General features: G+C 31.8%; 1 protein-coding gene across 1 annotated transcript in view; it reads left to right on the top strand.

Moving 5' to 3' along the window:
• The window catches only part of LOC126882289 (zinc finger protein 227-like), a 66546-nt gene extending 56836 nt beyond the window's left edge, over window positions 1-9710 (top strand). The window contains exon 2 of the mRNA XM_050647149.1: window positions 6056-9710. Coding sequence (XP_050503106.1) covers window positions 6056-7125 — 1070 coding nt within the window. The 3' untranslated portion in view covers window positions 7126-9710. The remainder of the gene's footprint in view (window positions 1-6055) is intronic.
• Window positions 9711-20130: the final 10420 nt, after the last annotated feature.

Below are 20130 nucleotides of genomic sequence, written 5' to 3'. Positions count from 1 at the left end.
CAAGCTGAAGATAATTTCTTCCTTAACAAATCGATATGAAGGGACCATTTAAGGTTGCTGTCTAAAAAAATTCCGAGAAATTTTACAGAATCAACGGTACTAATCTGGCTGTTATTAAGTGGTAAGGGTTGAAGAGCTCCTTTATAAGATAATGCCACTGTTTTATCTACGTTAAACGAGAGCAAATTAGAGTCCGACCAGGTTTTTGTTATAAGTAGATCAGAAGTTATAGTGGCATGAAGAGTAGCAATATTAGAGTTGCTCCAAGTGATGCTGGTATCATCAGCAAAAAGAAATATTTTTCCATCGATTTTTAAACTAGTGATGTCATTAATAAAGATAAGGAAAAGTAGAGGACCCAGTACTGAACATTGAGGTACCCCACATACAATGTTTTTGAGACTAGAGTCTGTATCATTTGCTCTAACCAATTGTTTCCTATCATCCAAGTAAGATTGGAACCAATTCAAAGAAATACCTCGAATTCCGTCGAAATTTAGTTTTTTTTATCAAAATGTCGTGATTTACACAATCAAAAGCTTTGGCGTAGTCACAAAAAAACGGTGGGAGTGTGAATATTATTGTTGAGTGCTGGGTAAACGTCATGTAGTACAGAAAACATGGCATCAGTGGTACATTTATTATTTAAAAAGCCAAACTGATTTTGTGATAAAATGTTGTTTTCAACTAGAAAGGACATAAGTCGAGCTTTTATGAGTCTCTCAATAATTTTGGAGAGTACCGGTAGCAGTGCAATAGGTCTATAATTGCAAGTATTAAATTTTTCACCACCCTTATGAAGAGGAATAATGATGGCTGTCTTTAGGCACTCTGGAAATTTGCCTTTCTCAAAAGAATCATTAATAAGTGAGATGAGGACTTCTAAGACATTTTCTGGGAGATTTGAAAAAAATTTTATCGATAGACCATCAGTACTACAGGAAGATTTGCTTTTGATACTACTGATTGTTTGGATCAGTTCAGCTATATCAACTGGTTTTATAAAGAATGAATTCGATACCTTTCTTGAACTAGGGAGATAGGAAATGGGATCTTGTTGTGGCAAAATAGTTGATGTAATGTTTTTACTCACATTAACAAAGTATTCATTTAGATTTTCCGGGTCTGGAAAAGAAAATGTTTGAGAAGAAGTGTGGGTTTTATTTCGAAGATCGTTTATTATGGACCAAGTTTCTTTTGCAATATTTTTAGAGCTTCCCAGGCGGTTTTGATAGTACAATAAAATCATTTTTTTAAGTTAAATTGTGGCTGATTTCCTCATCCTTTAAGCCATCGTTCACAATAAAGTTTATTTATTGTGTGTGCAAAGCATCCAACATGTTTCATTTTCACATCATTTTGTGTACCACCTTTAACATTTTGTGCATTATAGGAAACAATAATGTATTAAAATTTTGTTTTCTAAGTTCTCTAAGTTTTATAAGACAGCTTTATCTTACAAATATTGCATGATGCATAATTATCATCCACTTTTTGTAATAGTGACCTAAACAAAATAATAACAAGTGTATAATTTTACGATGGTCCATATAGTGGTAACACTTTTTATTAGGAGTTTAACATACGAATATTTCGTTGCTCTGTTAAATCACAATTGAATCGGTCATTGCGAAAACAATCTAAGACCATATTTTTTGGGTAAAATGACGACGCTTTTCAACGCCATTAAATTTACATATAAATACATATATACATAAACATTTAAACTTTTTTTGCCTTTCAGAAAGATTCATTTATGACCCATAATAATTATATAAAATATTGTATTATCTCGGAATATCCAACTATTAATGAAAATATTTTTATGTTTCCTTAAAAGTTTACACATTGTAACATGTATTGTTTTCACAATGACTGATTCAGTTACAGACAAAAATCACAATGAATAAAATATCACTGTATCGTAATTTAGCACACCTCTAGACTCGTTCGGCTGATTTAAAACAGTATAGTTGCAAATGTTTATATTTAAAAATATTTGTTTTTTTGCGTAGCAGATACAGACTTTGAAAATAATTAAAAATTTACTTATACAGTAGAACCCCGCAAATCCGAAATTTCGGCAAATCCGAACCATCGGAAAGAGAAAAAAAAACTAAAAATTCAAAATAAAAATTTAAAAACATGTTTAATAAGGCGGGTATACATATGCGCTCTGCTCGGTGTGCGAGCCGCTCGCGCGCAGCATATTTGTTAGATTAGTACGTGTTTTCAAGTGGCACACAAACGGCTCGCACACGGCGCACCACGATCTAACTTCTGTCGGCTTTTCAACAAATGCTTTGATGGTTCGCAATACGTATTTGGACGGGTTTGCGAGTGGTTTGTTGGTTTTGGGGCGCCTGAGTTGAATATTTGTTAGTAATGGAGTGTTAGGAAGGAAATATCAAACTTATTGATGTTTACCGTGGAAAGTGAAAATGAGATGATGACATTGAATATATTTAAACATGTTAGCTTGCAACCCCCAACTTGTAACTAACTTGCAACCATCTTGCAACCAACTTGCAATCAATTTGCAACCAACTTGCAACCAATTTGCAACCAATTTGCAACCAACTTGCAACTCAACTTGCAACCAATCGGAATGAAACCAAACACTTCTCGATGAGAATCGGAGAAGCTACTCCCGACGTCGGCCGATATCGGATCTAATAAGATCGGAGAAAAACGGATCCAATAGGGCTTTTCATCGATTGTCATTTGTTTCGAGCTTGTCATGTGTCACATAATATTAATATATCTACGCCATACGTCTTTGGTTTCTATCATTGTTATTACCAATAACGTATGACGTAGATATATTAATATTATGTGACACATGACAGAAGCTCGAAACAAATGACTGTGAATGAAAAGCCCTATGTAGGCACCCACAATTAATACTAATTATCTACAATTACTAAATGTTCGTAAGTTTCCTCTGGATCGCGGAAGGTTCGTCAAAATGAAAAATTTTAACGAACATTAACCGCTCCACGAACGCGCGGCGCTCACACGGCAAGGGGTTCGCGGCGCGGATATGTATTTCCGCCTTTATATGTACAGAGAACCAGAAAATTTAACAATGTAAAATTAATAGGAATTTGGACATGTGAAATTTATTAAAAACAAATACACATATAGTACCTACATACTTATAAAAACTTAAACACGATCAATAAAGGAATGTGCATAATACGCATTTCCCATGGTATACTATGAACGAAAACATTGAAAAGATAAGAAACATGAGAAACATAGTGTAATCAATATCCAGATTACAAATTAAATTAATCATTTACGTGGCCGAATTCCCATGTCCCGTGACGAAACAAAACTACTGGCGTTAGTGATTTAATATTTCAGTGATCTAAAGAATTTTCAGCTTTAGAATATTGGAGGATTGGAGGCATAAACGTGCGGATAAAGTTTCATAAAGGGATCGGTGGTAGACCATATCTTTTAAAAATCATCTTCCTTAGCTTCTTAGGCTAACTTTCGGATAATCCGAACTTTTCGGAATCCGAACAGGCTGTCCCCCCAATTAGTTCGGATTTGCGGGGTTCTACTGTATTTGGATAGAATATGACGCAGGTCTTATTGACATTTTGATTAGTATAGCACAAGACTTTTGGAATGTAAATATTTTCCCCCATGGATTTGGCTCTGCTAATTATTAAAAATTAATGGAATAAAACTTTGATAAAATGAAGTTTTATCCATAAAATATTTTTTATTTCTTTATGTAAGAATGAAATTCAAATATTAAACTAAATAGGTATATATTTATATATTTAAATAAAACATCCTTTCTTTTTATAAGTAATTTTTTAGTAGTATCTATGTACATACTTACATAACTTTGTAATATAATTTGGTATTTGAGATAGGTTGTACAATAAAAATGTATTTCCGTAAACTAAACACAATATTATAAATGAATGAAAATCTTTAAAATGTCAAAATATTGTCTTCATAGTGCACGTTTGCCACTAGCCCAACGAGAACAGTGGTAAACATCATGGTTGGTGACGTCAGACACAAGTGCACGCTTTTGAAGTTGTTTGAAACGGTAAATTTGAGCGGGCAACTATTATTAGTTATTGTAGGTAAACTATTAATTATTAAGACGTAATATTTTGAACATAATATTTTTAAACATAAATTAACAATTTTATGCAAAAATATTTTTATGTGCAAGTTCCCTATTCTTCAGTAATTACATCAATGCGACGTTCATTTTCCAAATACTTATCTTCCACCTTGGCAACATGTTCACCTGTCTTATCACATATCGTTGGCCTAATGTGAAAAATGCATCAGTCCAAAATACCTAATTTTACAGGAGACACAAAAATAACTATGCATAACTCCAGTTGAATACAACTAAATATAATGTGAACATTGCAAAGTCCCTAAACAATAATTATCAAATGTTTAATTATAATCAATATGTTGTGTCATTTTAAGATGTACCCTGTGGGTACTCATCCGTTTACAATGAAAAGACTTTTTATAGTATAAACATCAGAAAAGTACCAATACGTTTGAACGGTTTGGCCACTAACAAGAGCGGACTTATGGGACTGCAGATTTCATATGGTTTTCAACATTAATGGATTTATGCAGATTGCATTTTCACAATTTTTGCAAATTCTAGTAAACTAAATTAGAAGAAAACAGAGCCGTACATACCTTTTGAAGAATGCTAACAGATGCTATCAAAAGTCTAAAATTGAATATTTTGGACTTATGCATTTTTCATATTGCAGACTGTCTCCTTGCTTTAATCCTTTGACTATTGAACTCTGACAGTTGCTGTTAACATTTCCACTGCTGCTTTCACTAAACTTTCTTTTTAAACCTAGAGGAGTAAACTAAAAAGACAGATTCACACCCAAGAAAGTCACAAGAACCAAATACATATTCTTTTTTGGTTTATCATATCGGCCTTTGACGGTAACCCATAAATATTATATTATAGTAATACGTCGCTAAAGAGTTCTAAAAATAACTGTTTTTATATATAAACAGACTAAAAATTAAAGGAACAACGCAGAAAATACAAAAAATCGCTGATATTGTTCGTCCGCTATAATTTTTCCCGTGCGTCACGATTAATTTTCAAACAAATTAAATCAAAACATAAAGTGAAACGTACACCGATGTGTGTAGTATATAGTATACGCTGTGAGCTCGTAAGTAGAAGGGATATTTAAAAGTTCGTGAGCGCCAGTAGTGACAAGTCAGTGAACGTTTTCTGGAAATTTGACATAAATGTCAAAGTGATAAATTTAAAATATTGAAATTAAAAGCATTGATAAAAAAAATATTAGTTGGTTGAAGCTATGGTATATATTTTTACCTTAAATATACTTACGTTTTAAATACTGAATTTAAGTTTTTTTAATATGTCGTAATATGTAATTATAAATTAATCTATTAATCTAAGCGCCATCTACACGATAATTGTGAAAGTATCCGAAATAAGAAACTAATATTTCATCAATAAAACGTCAAAATGATTAGCAAAATCTTAAAAAAATTGATTACGATATAATTACTTTTTTGCGTTGTAAATATTACGCGATAAGCAGATAATAAATTTAAAAATTTCTGGCGAAAGTTGCATTAGTAATCCGCTAGTTAGCGATACCAGCGAAGTTCAGAGCGTATACAGTTTACAAAATGTATACACACATCGACGTTCGTTTCACTTTATGTTTTGACTTAATTTGTTTGAAAATGAATCGTGACGCATGGGAAAAGTTATAGCGGACGAACAATATAACTTAATTAACCTATGAAATGCCAATAGTGTCAAAATTTTATAAATGTCATTAGTGTCAAAATTTGATAACAGTGGAGTAAACTTGCCTGAGGTTGGACCAATTACTAACAACCTTTACGGCGCGGGATATTTGAATTACTCCTCTTGGTTTAAAAACAGACATTAGTCGAATGTATTTTTGGGGATGTTAAAGTTATGCAATATTTGATATAACTTGTCTCTATTAATTTTAAACAAACATGAACTTTTAAAATATTTTAGGTTGCCCCAAGGAGGAGAATAAAATGGAAACTATGGAAACTTTACCTGCACATTCATCTCAGAATGAAAACTACACAGGTCGACACGCAGAAGGACAAATATTAAACAAAAATGTGAATGTTGTGACTGGACAAAAAGCTTATAAATGCGAAATTTGTTTAAAGCAATTGACTAGAAGCCATTCTTTAAAAAGACATTTGAGATTGCACACTGGAGAAAAACCATACAAGTGTGAAATTTGTTTTAAACAATTTAGTGAATCAGGTTATTTGAAAACACATTTAAGGTTGCACACTGGAGAAAATCCTTACAAGTGTGAAATTTGTTTTAAGCAGTTTAGTGAAGCAAGACCTTTAAAATCACATATGAGAGTGCACACTGGAGAAAAACCGTTTAAGTGCGAAATTTGTTTAAAACAATTTAGTCAAGCAAGTAATTTAAAGGGACATTTGATAGTGCACACTGGAGAAAAGCCGTTTAAGTGTGAAATTTGTTTTAAGCAGTTTAGTCACACAGCTTCTTTGAAAACACATTTGAGAGTGCACACTGGGGAAAAACCTTACAAGTGTGAAATTTGTTTAAAACAGTTTAGTATCGTAAGTTATTTAAAAGAACATTTGACAACACATACTGGAGAAAAACCTCACCAGTGTGAAATTTGTGTAAAGCAATTTCGTAAAGAACGTGATTTGAAAAAACATTTGAGAACCCACACTGGAGAAAAGCCTTATAAGTGTGAAATTTGTTTTAAACAGTTTAGTGCAGCAAGTAATTTGAAAGCTCATTTGAGAGTGCACACTGGAGAAAAATCTTACCAGTGTGAAATTTGTTTAAAACAATATGGTCAAGCAAGTGATCTGAAAAGACATTTAAGAGTACACACTGGAGAAAAACCTTACAAGTGTGAAATTTGTTTTAAGCAGTTTAGTCATGCAAATGTTTTAAAAATACATTTGAGAGGGCACACTGGAGAAAAACCTCACAAATGTGAAATTTGTTTAAAACAATTTAGTCACGCAATTTATTTGAAAAAACATTTGAGAGTGCACCAGCGGCGGCTGGCCAGGTAAAGTAGGTAAAGGTGAGCTTCACCAAAAAATATAATTAAATTGAGGAAAAAAAAATAAAATTAACATTATTATATCTAAATTCTGAAATTACTTATTTTTTTTTTCAATTAATCCAAATAATAAAGAATTAAAATAATCGAAAAATAAAAATGTAGGTCTTATATGACTCAAGCAAAGTTAGATGAAGATCTCGTTTCAATCGCCAAGGCCGCCTGCACAAGCATCAACGGTTGTCATGGCAACGTGATGTCATCCTATAGGCCAGGGATGGCCAACCCGCGGCACGCGTGCCACTCTGTGGCACGATTGAGTCCTATCAGTGGCACGCGTAGCGTTTTGGATTAAAAAACTTTCAAAAAAATTAAAACTTGAAAAACAAAAAATAATAAGAAGAAACTTGGTAGGTTTACGGAAGTTACGATAGATGCGGCATCATTGCATCCTCTGGCGAGCGATATTGCTGCGATTGCTGCACGTGATCCTAGCTGTCGTAATGTGCAATAGGACTGCGTTACCCTTGCTTAGTTTATTTTAAACTGCCCCGTTCTATGTGCACATTTTGTCATCGCGCATTGTTTCTTTAAAATTTTAAAAGTATTTGTTCGATATGTCCACGAGTAAGCCTTCGACTTCAAAACGAAAATACGAAGATGATATTGCAATTCGCGATTTTCAACCTGCTTGGGAAGAACAATTTTTATTTACTAATCGTAATACTTCAAAGCCTGTTTGTTTGATATGTGGATTGTTTGTAGCAGTTCCGAAAAAATTTAACCTGGAACGACATTATAAACAACTGCATAAGGACTTCAGCAACAAATATCCTATTGGTTCACATTTGCGAGCCGACTTTATTGAAAAAAAAAGAAAACCCTAGCCAGCCAACAGTCACTGTTTCAGAAGAGAAGTGATGAAATGGAAACTATGGTTAAAACATCATATGAACTTTCTCTGCTGTTAGCCCGGAAGAAAAAAGCCTACTCTGATGGAGAGGAGATAATTAAAAATAGTCTGGCAATATTTGCTAAAAATGTGGGAGATGTAAAGATCAAAAATATGGTCGATAATATTGCATTATCCCGAAATACAGTCATGCGCCGTATAGATGATATGGGCCAGGATGTTGTTTCCCAAATTATAAGTGGATTACAATCCTGCAAATTCTTTTCTTTAGCGTTGGATGAAAGTTGTGACAACACAGAAAATGCGCAGTTAAGCATTTTTGTCCGTTATACCAATGATAATTTTTAAAATGCCGAAGAGCTTCTGGATTTGCGCCAACTAGTCACAACAACAGGAGAGGACATTTTTCAACAGCTTAAAAACGTAATCGAAGTCAACAAAGTTGAATGGTCATAATAAGATAGTGTTTGTACAGATGGAGCTCCTTGCATGGTTGGTAGACTAAAGGGGTTTGTTACATTACTGGAAAACTATTTGGGAAGAAAAGTTTTTAAGTACCATTGTATTATTCACCAGGAAGCTCTTTGTGCCAAGGACCTAAACATGTCATCTGTTGTTGACCCTGTAACACACTGCATTAACAAAATACGAGCTCGGGCATTGAATCGACGACAATTTCGAGAACTGTTCGCGGAAGAAACGGAGCAAGATGGAGAGTTACTTCTCCATTGCAGTGTGCGCTGGCTCTCCAAAGGAAATGCACTCGAAAGGTTTTGGAACTTGAAGGAGTGCGTCTTAAAATATTTGCAAGAAAACAATGAACTACCCAGTGAGTGCTCGTTACTTAATGATAAAGATTGGCTTTGGGATTTAGCTTTTCTCATTGATATTATGAGACATTTAAATCTATTAAATTTAAGATTACAGGGAAAAAATTGTATTTTTCCTACTCTAGTTGGTCATATATCTTCTTTTGTGAATAAACTTATGCTTTTTTGTAACGATTTTGGAGAACAGAGATTGACACATTTCACATTAATGCAGGAATTAGCCAACAAGGTCAGTAGAACTCCAAATTATGACAGATTTAAAAACCTTATATCTATTTTGCTAGGTTCATTCAATACCCGGTTTGAAGATTTTCAAAAAGACAAAATGAATGTTCACCTTTTCATAAATCCTTTTTCTATTTCTCTGCAAGATATCAATTGTTACTCAGCTGAAATACAGATCGAAATTATTGATTTACAGAACCACACTATACTAAAAACCAAATATAGGGAAATTATTTGAACTGTTACTGATCCCAATTATATTGAATTTTGGAAATTTGTACCAGCAAACAATTTTCCTAATTTACACGAGTTAGCTCTGAGATATTGTTGTAGATTTGGTTCAACGTACGTTTGTGAGCAAATGTTCTCTATTATGAACATAATAAAATCAAAATATCGGTCACGATTAACTGACATGCATTTAAAAAATCTAATTCTGTTGGCTAGTTCCGAAATTAATCCCAATATAGATGAATTAATTAAAAAAATACAAGTTCAAATACCACATTAAATAAGTAACTGTTTAATAATTTGAATTTTAGATAATAAGAAAATATTTAAGTTTTTTTGTTTAACGTTTTTATTTTATTTTTATTAACAATAAAGTAAGTTTGTTGTTATGTTTTACTTATTACGTTATTTTTTAAACCTCCACTATCTTGACTAAACGGAAAAATGTGGAAATTACATAAGAAATACATATTGTACCGTATATTATTAATATATAGTATCCATATTAGTATGTCGAAAAATTTTAGTGGCACGCCAAATTTTTTTTGTTCTCATATTGGCACTCGACTTAAAAAGGTTGGCCACCCCTGCTATAGGCACTGGTACCCAGATTAGCAAGCGAAGTGCAGCTACGTTTAAAAATAATTTCATCGTATTCACCCAGGAGGACTAGTAGTTGGATCGATACGTGGATGGGTACCATGGGTAGCATTCGTTTTTTTGGAAGATGGAAGACCGCAAATCAGTTCAGCTGGCTAAACTCTTTTTAGGAAGATGATGAAGATGATAGGAAATTTAAATGATTTTGAGTTTACATTTTTGGCAACAGATTTTTGCGACATTTATCATATAACAGATATTTTAGATGATGTTCTTCAAAAAAAGTCCCTAGATATTAATTTTTGTTTAAACCAAATAAAAAGGACTCGTTAATTAATAAGTGATAAAAGAAGCGAAGCATTTTTTAATTCTATTTTGGAAAAAGCAAGCACAATGACCATCATTAATACTTCGAAACGGTGTAGGTGCAGTGGCGGTTTCTCCGTAAGTGTACATGTGCACGTGAACCCCCAAATTTTCACACAAACATTCATATGTAAAATTCCTCATTTTATAAATAACATTTTAATCTAACTATACAGTAATTGGAGTACCGATTTAAGTATCTAATAGGTAATATTTAATTATTTTTATTCTATTTCAAAGGAGAAACTTCACGGATGCGAGGCCTTAGACATAACATCTCGTTCACCGCTCTTACGGTGGTTCCTATCCCAATGACTTTTCATAGTGCAAAATACAACTCACCACCCTCCCCGCTACCCGCTATAGTCCACACGTTTAGATGATCACAAGTGCACAAGTTGGATGTGATCTTATGGTGTTTTTAACGTGCATGGCACACGTAGATACATTTAAATTTTGCTTTCGTAAAGTTCGAATTTTGGAATAATATTAAGGATATTAGCATGGAGTATTTAAAATCAATTAAATTTTCTTTATTAGGTATATTTAGAAGAAAAATTAAAAATGCCGAAACCAAATTTGTTAATTAAGAATGTACCAAAGTGCAAAGATCGGGATTATAAATGATTATTTAAAATGGAAATTTGTGAAAAACCTTACAGATTGTGTAGGTATGCTACTATTCTACTATCAGTACTTTTTACCGCTTTCCGTGTTTCCTACATATTTGACTATTTGAGATTTTAACTATCCGGGGCAGTCCACTTAAATAAATTTTTGATTAAAAATAATTTACAAGATGATTTTTCTGAAATAATTTGTACTATTCTACTATCAATACTTTTTACCGCTTTCCGTGTTTCCTACATATTTGGAGAGGAGGAAGCATAATGAATAAAATAGATGATACGATTTTAACTATCCGGGGCAGTCCACTTAAATAAATTTTTGATTAAAAATAATTTACAAGATGATTTTTCTGAAATAATTTGAATTCTTCAATTACTTGTTATGATGCCAGTGACAACTGCAGAAACAGAACGATGCCTCTCTGCATTGAAACGTGTCAAGACTTTTCCTTAGAATGGCTATGGGCCAGGATCGACTAACTGTACCCGCAATGTTTTCAATTAAAAAAAATTATTCAAGAAATTCCAAATTTTACTGAATTGGTTTGTGAATAATTTATCTAAAAAAACAGGCGACTTACTTTCGTTACAAAACTTGCTTGTAACATTTAAACACTAAATTATAATTTTAAGTCAATAAAATACATTATTTATTGTAATTTTTATTAAGGTCCTTTCATTTTTACAATTTGACGACAATCAAAATATTTTACCTACGGAAATAGGGCCTCAAGGTCTTTTTATATCTTAATATTATGTGTACACCCCCAATATTTTACACCAGGAGCCGCCATTGTGTAGGTGCAGTGGCGGATCTAGACATTTGCCTTGGGAGGGAACTTACAATTATTAAACACCAACCAAAAGACATAAAAAAGATAAACCCAAACTACATAAAAGAGATAAATAATAACTTATATGCATTAAGTTCCCTTAATTTTCCTAACTAGCCTGTTTATTGGGTTGACTTTGTCTGTCTGTGGTTTAAGTTTCATGTCAGCTAATATATTTTTGTTTCAACAATTTTATCTTTAATTGTGAACCTTGTTAGGGGGAAATTTCCTCTTTTTCCTTCCCCGTAGATCCGCCACTGTGTAGGTGTGATGGTCCCGAGCAAGAATAAAATTACTACCCAATACACAGCATTATTTTTTTTTAATATATGATCACATTTTAATGTAAATGGATGTACGTTTTTAAGATTGTGATAAATTAAAATTCGTAAGCTTATCAAATACAACAAAGTTTGAATCATACAGTTTGACCTTTCCTTCCGAAACTTTTCAAAATTTATTTGAGATTTTTAGCACAAAATTTACTAAAATTCAAAGACTTAAAAGTGAGCTCTGCCTTCTTTATGCCGACCGAAATTATAAAAATGTGAATTTTCGAGAAGTGGTTTTAAAATTACAACCAATTAAAGACTTTGTTGCAGAAGCCTCTAATTTGTTTTGTTTATTTCTGACAATTCCATCGACAAGCGTATCCGTGGAAAGATTTTTCGGGCTTAAAAAGGTTAAAAACGTTTACAAGAAACAATATCTCACAAGGCAAACTAATCCAGTTTGACTGTTATCGCACTCATAAAGAACTATTGAATGAACTTACGCAAAAGCATCCTTTCTACAAGGATATCATTGATAGATTTGCTTTCCTAAAAGATCGACTTGATTTATAACAACTAGATAAGTCAGTTCTATTAATCTATCGAATACTGCTTTTTTGCTTATAATAAATAAGAATTAGTTAATAATTAAAAAAATTAAAAATCTCCAGGAGAGGACAGAATATCGAACGAACTCCTAAAGTACGGAGGACAAGATCTGGCTAAACAACCATTAAAACTAATACAAAAAATATAAGAACGAAACAGAATACAACAAGAATGGAGATCAAAGCGTCCTAATACCACTCTTCAAAAAAGGAGACAAATCGGACCCGGAGAATTACAGAGGGATTAACTTATCAAACACATTAAAATTAACAACCAAAATGATACCAAACAAACATTGTAGTTTTAAGTTCATGTGTACTGTGTATGACAGTCGTCGCCAACTTTTAGCGACATGTTGTATGTTTTAGTTTTTATTAAACTCATCAAAAAATCGTTTGTGATTTTATTTAATTAAATTAAAATCCTAATAGGTTATGGGCCCAGGACATTTCCACTGCGCTACAAAAGTGTTAAGGAAAATAAAAATTGTTAACTTTTCACGTGACTCGTTTATGGTGTCTAGGTTATATGTGTTTGCTGCTATTCTATTTAATTATTTTACTAAGCGAAATGTCTTATTAGTAAAAAGTTGAAACATGAACTATTAATAATGTTTGTGTTAGTCCTCATAAAAATATAAAAAAAAAGAATGTGTGTGTACTTTGTACGCACGTAAGAAGTTATACTTCTATTATATAATTTCAAGAAATAAATATACTTAACAGTTACAATACAAAAAATTAACAATAATTACCAAAAATTAACCAAAACTTAACAATGCCAAATATTAAAAAAAAAAAAAAGAAAAAAGTATAAATTGTCCGGGATTTGAACCCGCAATCTCGCGATTTCTCGATCTCTGGTCCAATGCTCTACCAACCAGGCCATCAAGGCGCATATGTTACTGACGTTTCAGATATACATAATTACACATCACGGTGACAAGTGAAATATAAAAATAGATGTTTTATTATTTTACGCCCAAGGAAGACAAATCCAAAGACACAAAATTATAATAAATAATACATTTACTAAATAACACTAATGTATTATTTTAATGGCTGATACATAATTTGAAAGATTAGCAACTAAACGTCATACTGTCTGTGTGCGTATGCGCGCAGATTTATGAAAAATTTTACTCTCAATCGCGCCTAAAAAAGTATAACTTCAAAAATCACCCTCTATCGCGCTATCCTAAGAAAAAGATAATGATGTCGAAGAATGTTTCTACAGTGAACTAAACAGAACAATCAGAAAATGTACCCAGAAATGATATGAAAATTATTATCTATAGGCGACGCAAATGCCAAAATAGAGAAGGAAGAAGTATTTAGGCCGGCAATAGGAAAACATTCTTAGCACAATAAAACCCATGAGAAAACTAACGACAATTCCCCGCTTGAAATCCTATCAAAGGGGAAAAATATGATTATGTTGAGCCCATATTGCGAAAGAAAAGAAATACACAAGGAAACATGGATATCGTCAGATAGAAAGACTAAAAACCAAATAGATCACGTGCTGATCAAAAGAAGAGCTGAAATGTATAAAGAAGATAAGCACATGCAGAGGACCAGATGCCGATTCAGATCACTACATGGTGAGCATGAAAATGAAGCAACTGATACAAGAAAACAAAATAAAGGAAAAGAAGCACACAAATAAACTAATTCGATTAGCATCGAAGAAAGTGCAAGAAACGTACGGGGAAACAATGGAAAAAGAATTAGAAAAGATACAAATAGAGGAACAACTGGGAAATCATGAAGCAAGTAATGAATAAAGCAGCAAAAGAATGTAACTAACAGCAGAATAAAAATAGTAAGGAGTGTTTATGTGCCACTGGGTATTGTTGCCTTTCTTGACAGTCCCGGATTAAGAATCTTAAGGCCCCTAAGCAACCCAAGCTATGAGGCCCCCTAAGAAACCTCGACCTTCTCTATCCAAAACCTCGAATAACCCTCCATATTCGAGCGTTATTCGTTAGATATATTAGTGGACATTTTGTAGACCTAAACTTATAATTTTTTATTATTTTGTAAAACGTGTTGCTTGAAGAAATACAACAAAAAATAGTCAAGAAACTATTTATTCACATTTGCTTAATTTGAGAGTTGCTTAAATTAATACATTCCAAGATATTTTAAATCAACTACAACTGAATTTAGAGTCTAATAAATAAAATAAAAGCTAGAAAGCTTTGTTTGAATTTTAATACTTAAACATTTATTTTAAATTAAAAATATAAAATCTAATATAATGACATAAAATGTTAGGCTATGGCTAAATAAAATATTGAACATATTTATTTTAAATAAGATATTTATTGACCCATTCAAGATATTTATTTTACTTAACATAATCATGTAAAGTCTAAATTTCAGTCAAAGTTTTAGTTTTCGAAGCCTTATAATCAGCAGCAACTCTTGAGTAACATACTTAAAATATCTTCAAATTCCAAATTTTCGGGCACATCATTCTCAATAGCCATAATAATTGAGAGAAATGCTAGGTAATCTATTTTGTGCCGTTCTCGAACGCTGACAGTTTTTAATAATTTTCATTTTGAAAATGACTGTTCGTCTGTTGCATTTGTAATTATTAGCATAAAATAAATCTTAAAGGCTACTGACACATTTGGAAACGTCGATTCGAGTGTGTTCTCTTAAATAACTCGAAACAACTGTGAAGCAGGAATAAATTGTTTTCGCTGCAAGTCTTGAAGCTGGGCTATAAAATATTTGAACTATTCCGATGGGTGAGTTGCTGGAATTTAATTGAAAATGAATATAATAAAACAAACGGTAATTTTATTGTTGTAACGAAAATGTGTTTTCGTTTAGGTCTCTCGGAGAGGGTTGAGTCGGTGTGTGTGTGAATCGTTCGAATGCTGTGTAGTGACTAAAGAAAAAAACCACAAACGATAAATATGTTTGTGTTTCTTTTACTTTGACCAGCTGTCCATAAATCACTAGGTCTGGCGTACACTTTCGCAGTTTTAAGAAAACAATTTCGATGCATTCTTTGTTGACATAATGGTCTGATATGATAACTAATTTATGTGGGCGAGAAAACAGATGTTGACAGAGTAAAGCCATTTCACTCTTAGCAATTTTGTGTTTAATTTAATATGAATTTTGAATGACTAAGTTGTTTCGCTTTTGAGAAAAAATATTAAAATTAAAATTAGCGAAATAGTAATTAAAGCGTATCGCTGTAGAACTGTACCAGTCCATCTTCAATTTCAGGCTCAATATCATCAGGATAGTTCCTGTAGTAGTGTAGTTTTGAAGCGTACTTCTTTATTTGAGTTTCACTCAGTTGGATAAACACACCATAAATACCGAGTTCGCTGACTGTTACGCTGTCAACAGACGACTCCGCCAGTAATTAGCTTATCCAAAATTGACAGATACGTTTCAACCTTTAACTTTTCTCCACACCCCTTAGAAAAACTTCATTGGAATTGGCATGGTCCAAATATAGTTTTGTTGCTCGCTTTCGTTTAATCTCGTTGGAATATTCAGAATATTGTAGATCACAGGCCTTCTGCGCCTATAGTAAGCAAAAAGTTCTCTCGAGTGAAATTCATATTTTTTAACATACCTCGTATAAAATTAATAAAATTTGATATCTGATGGTTGCATCAGGGCTGCTTTATCCATTAGGCAATATAGGCAGTCGCCTAGGACGGCACATTATGAGAGGGCGGCAAAAATACTGTACAAAAAATATTTGTATATAAAAATTATGAATCTAGATTCTGTCATTAAAGAGTATCTCTTTCAAATTACTTTACCGCAAGGAAGCCAAAAAATTGTGCCCAAAATAAAACATACAAAGAAATAAGAAAGAGAAATTCAATTTGACGAAGGGGCCGATGATGAACTAAACTTTTCAGCTATAGTATTTTTACTACAAAAACGTTATTACGTAGGTCAAAATTTTTGACGTAAGAGAACTGTCAAAACATTAGAATGTGACTTTTCATTATTGCCATGTTTATAATAAACATAGCAATAATGAAAAGTCACATTCTAATGTTTTGACAGTTCTCTTACGTCAAAAAATTTTGACCTACGTAATAACGTTTTTGTAGTAAAAATACTATATAGTGATGAGATGAAAATCCACACATTCTATGTTATAATCGACACTCTGATAAGAGACCTGAATAGACGTCTGGAATCTTATCGACTTATTTATCAACGTTTTCGTGTAAGTAACAGATTTGCCAAAATTAAGCAATGAAGAAATTATTAAAGAAGCTGAAAATCTGATACAAAATAAAAGCGACCAAGATACATCATTCATACATGAATGCATTCACTTAAAGGGTTATTTGGATACCACAACAAAATCACCAATTGACATATCTTAATATTTAAAGAAGAGTTAGTGCAGTCACTGAAGGTGGATATGAGCTATTACCTCCGATTTCGTTGAACCTTTATCGATTTGCATGAAAATTGGTGAGTGGTTAGAGGATGTCTCAAGGATCAAAGGTGACATGGTGTCAACTTGCGCTTTTACCCTGGGGGTGGATGCCACCCCTTCTCGGGACTGAAATCTATTTTATTAGAAATATCCCCTCAAAATTAGAAATTTTATTAGAAATTCGATAGAGGGACAAATTCTGAGCAAAATTTGTTACATAAAGTTATTAAAATAAATCAATACTTTTTAAGTTATTAAAGATCAAAGATTTTAATTTTTCGTGAGAAAAATGCATGTTTTTACCGATTTTTCATAAATAACTCAAAAACTATAAGATTTTACAAAAAAGTTATTATTATCAACATTAAAGCTAATAGAAAACGAAATAAACTCCGTACTGGTAGAACCTTTTAATGTTAACTAAAAGTGAGTAATTGAATGTAAATTTTTTCGGCGAGTACCCAAATCAAGTATTCAAGCTTAAATAACGGGAAAATGATGCATTTTATAACATAACCTTATTAAACATTTGTCAAAGTACTTAGAAATATCTATCAAATGAGCCCAGTAACAAGTTGATAGCATTAAAATTTATGCACCAAATATTTTTAAAAATTTTTCCAAAAAAGTTATTGTTTTTTTTTAAATAACTGCGTTAATTTTTATGATATTAGGTTTGCCTAAAAACCGTTTGAAAGTTAATTTTAATGGCTATTAAACCACGTTGAATTTAATCTTTTAAACCCCTTACTTTTTTAAAAATAAATGGTTAAATGGCCCCGGTTACATGGTTCTCGCAGCAAAATTTAAGCTTTAAACGTTTCTATCTCGGTTATTTTTTACCCTACAGAAATAGTAAAAAGGTAAAATATTTAATTCAGAAAAAACTAAAATTTGGTTATACATATATTATTACTTTTTACGTATATTGAGTATTTTTGGAGTTAAGTATTATCAAAAGAAAATGAAAATTACGATAATTTTAAAAATTCTGATTCTATAAATTACATCTTTTTTTTCAAAAATATGCATTATAAACCGGTCAAAAGTGTTGAAATTATTACTTATGCTAATATAAAGAAATTTTTCCAAGGATTACTATAAATTTTGATTTTTGTGGAAATGGCGTATGTTTTATTTTTCACTTTTTCCTAAAAAGTTCTAAATGGTTCTCTTATTTTCATCATAACTTGCTTAATTGTGATACTATTAACTTCTGCTGGAGCTCATTTGATAGGTACTCCGAGGTACTTTGACAATTGCTTAGCACGCGTATTTTATAAAATGCATCGTTTTCCCGTTATTTAAGCTTGAATACTTAGATTTGAGTACTCGTCGAAAAAATATACATTCAATTACCCATAACTCACTTTGAATTAACATTAGTTTAGTTTTTTAAGTGAGGAGTGTATTCAGCTTTTTATTATCTTCAATTTTGGTAATACATAATAACTTTTTGTAAAAGCTTAAGCTTTAAGACATGCATTTTTTACGAAAAAATAAAATATTTGATCTTTAATAACTCAAAAAGTATTGATTTATATTAATAACTTTATATAACAAATTTGGCTTAGAATTTGTCTCTCTATCGATTTACGGTATTATTTCTTTCACCCCCACTTAAAGTGGTAGTTTTCACCACCATGGTAAAAGCGCAAATTGGCATCATGTCACCTTTGTTCCTTGAGGTATCCTCTTACTACTTTCATTTAATTATTAAAAATTATTTTTAAAATCGGTGCTTTTGCGAGCGGCCGAATTTTGCGAAATCGCCGGCTCGCTTCAAATCCGCGCGCTCGGAAAATTTTTACGTAACTTGTATTAAATTTTGACCGAAAACAATTTAATAATATTACCATTATAATATACAGTCTATTTACCACTGTATTTGTTTTTCTTGATAAACTTTTATATGTGAAATCTCATTTCTGAAGAAATAATATTACAAAAATGATACATATATATATATGAAATATATAACTATATTTTTAATTTTTTCATTGTTATATAAATATAATAATAATGTTACTTCTTATTATACAATATAAAACTTTTTCTTCTTGTAGTGACTATCCGTTTTGGATGTGGGCGACCATCATGGCAATCTGTACTTGCACACTAAATCGGTACTGCTGCTCTAAAAAGATTTGTAGTAGTTGTGTTGAACGACGTACGTAAATTTTATAGCCAGGTAATCCTTCGCCTTCCTGGTTCTCAGTTTCCAAATGGGGTTTGCCAAATTGCCATGATGGTCGCCAACATCCAAATAGTCACTACAAGAAGAAAAAGTTTTATATTGTATAATAAGAAGTAACATTATTTTTATTATATTTATATAACAATGAAAAAATTAAAAATATATTTATATATTTCATATATATGTATCATTTTTGTAATATTATTTCTTCAGAAATGAGATTTCACATATAAGTTTATCAAGAAAAACAAATACAGTGGTAAATAGACTGTATATTATAATGGTAATATTATTAAATTGTTTTCGGTCAAAATTTAATACAAGTTACGTAAAAATTTTCGAGCGTGCGGATTTGAAGCGAGCCGGGCGATTTGCAAAATTCGGCCGCTCGCAAAAGCACCGATTTTAAAAATAATTTTTAATAATTAAATGTAACTATATTTTATAATAATTTTTATTTTAAGATAATATAAGTCTTTCTTTAGTCAATGACTGTAAAATAATTTCTTAATTGTTATAAGTAAAGGCACTACGATTTAAGAAAAAGAAACAATTATCTCGGCTTCAGTTGGTTGTAGGAAAATTTTTATTTTTTTATAAATCTTCGTTTCCTCTTCAGCAACAATACTCTGTAAGTTAGAAACTCATAGGATGTACAGGGCCGCTTCAGCTCTAAATGTTTATAACGAAATTTGCCCCCTTATTTTCAAACTCAAAAATTAGAGGTTTAAAAATGTTTTACGCATTTATTTACATCAGAATATGAAAATATAACTCTTTAGAAGGAGATTCGATGTTTCACCAACTCTCTACTTCTTTTTCAAAAAGTTATAGCTTTCGACATTTGACCTCTTGGGATAAACAATTTAT

This window comes from Diabrotica virgifera, chromosome 3 (genome assembly GCF_917563875.1).
Source record: "Diabrotica virgifera virgifera chromosome 3, PGI_DIABVI_V3a".
NCBI lineage: Eukaryota > Metazoa > Arthropoda > Insecta > Coleoptera > Chrysomelidae > Diabrotica > Diabrotica virgifera.
The sequence above is the reverse complement of the archived record's forward strand: the minus strand, read 5'-3'. Positions and strand labels throughout refer to the sequence as shown.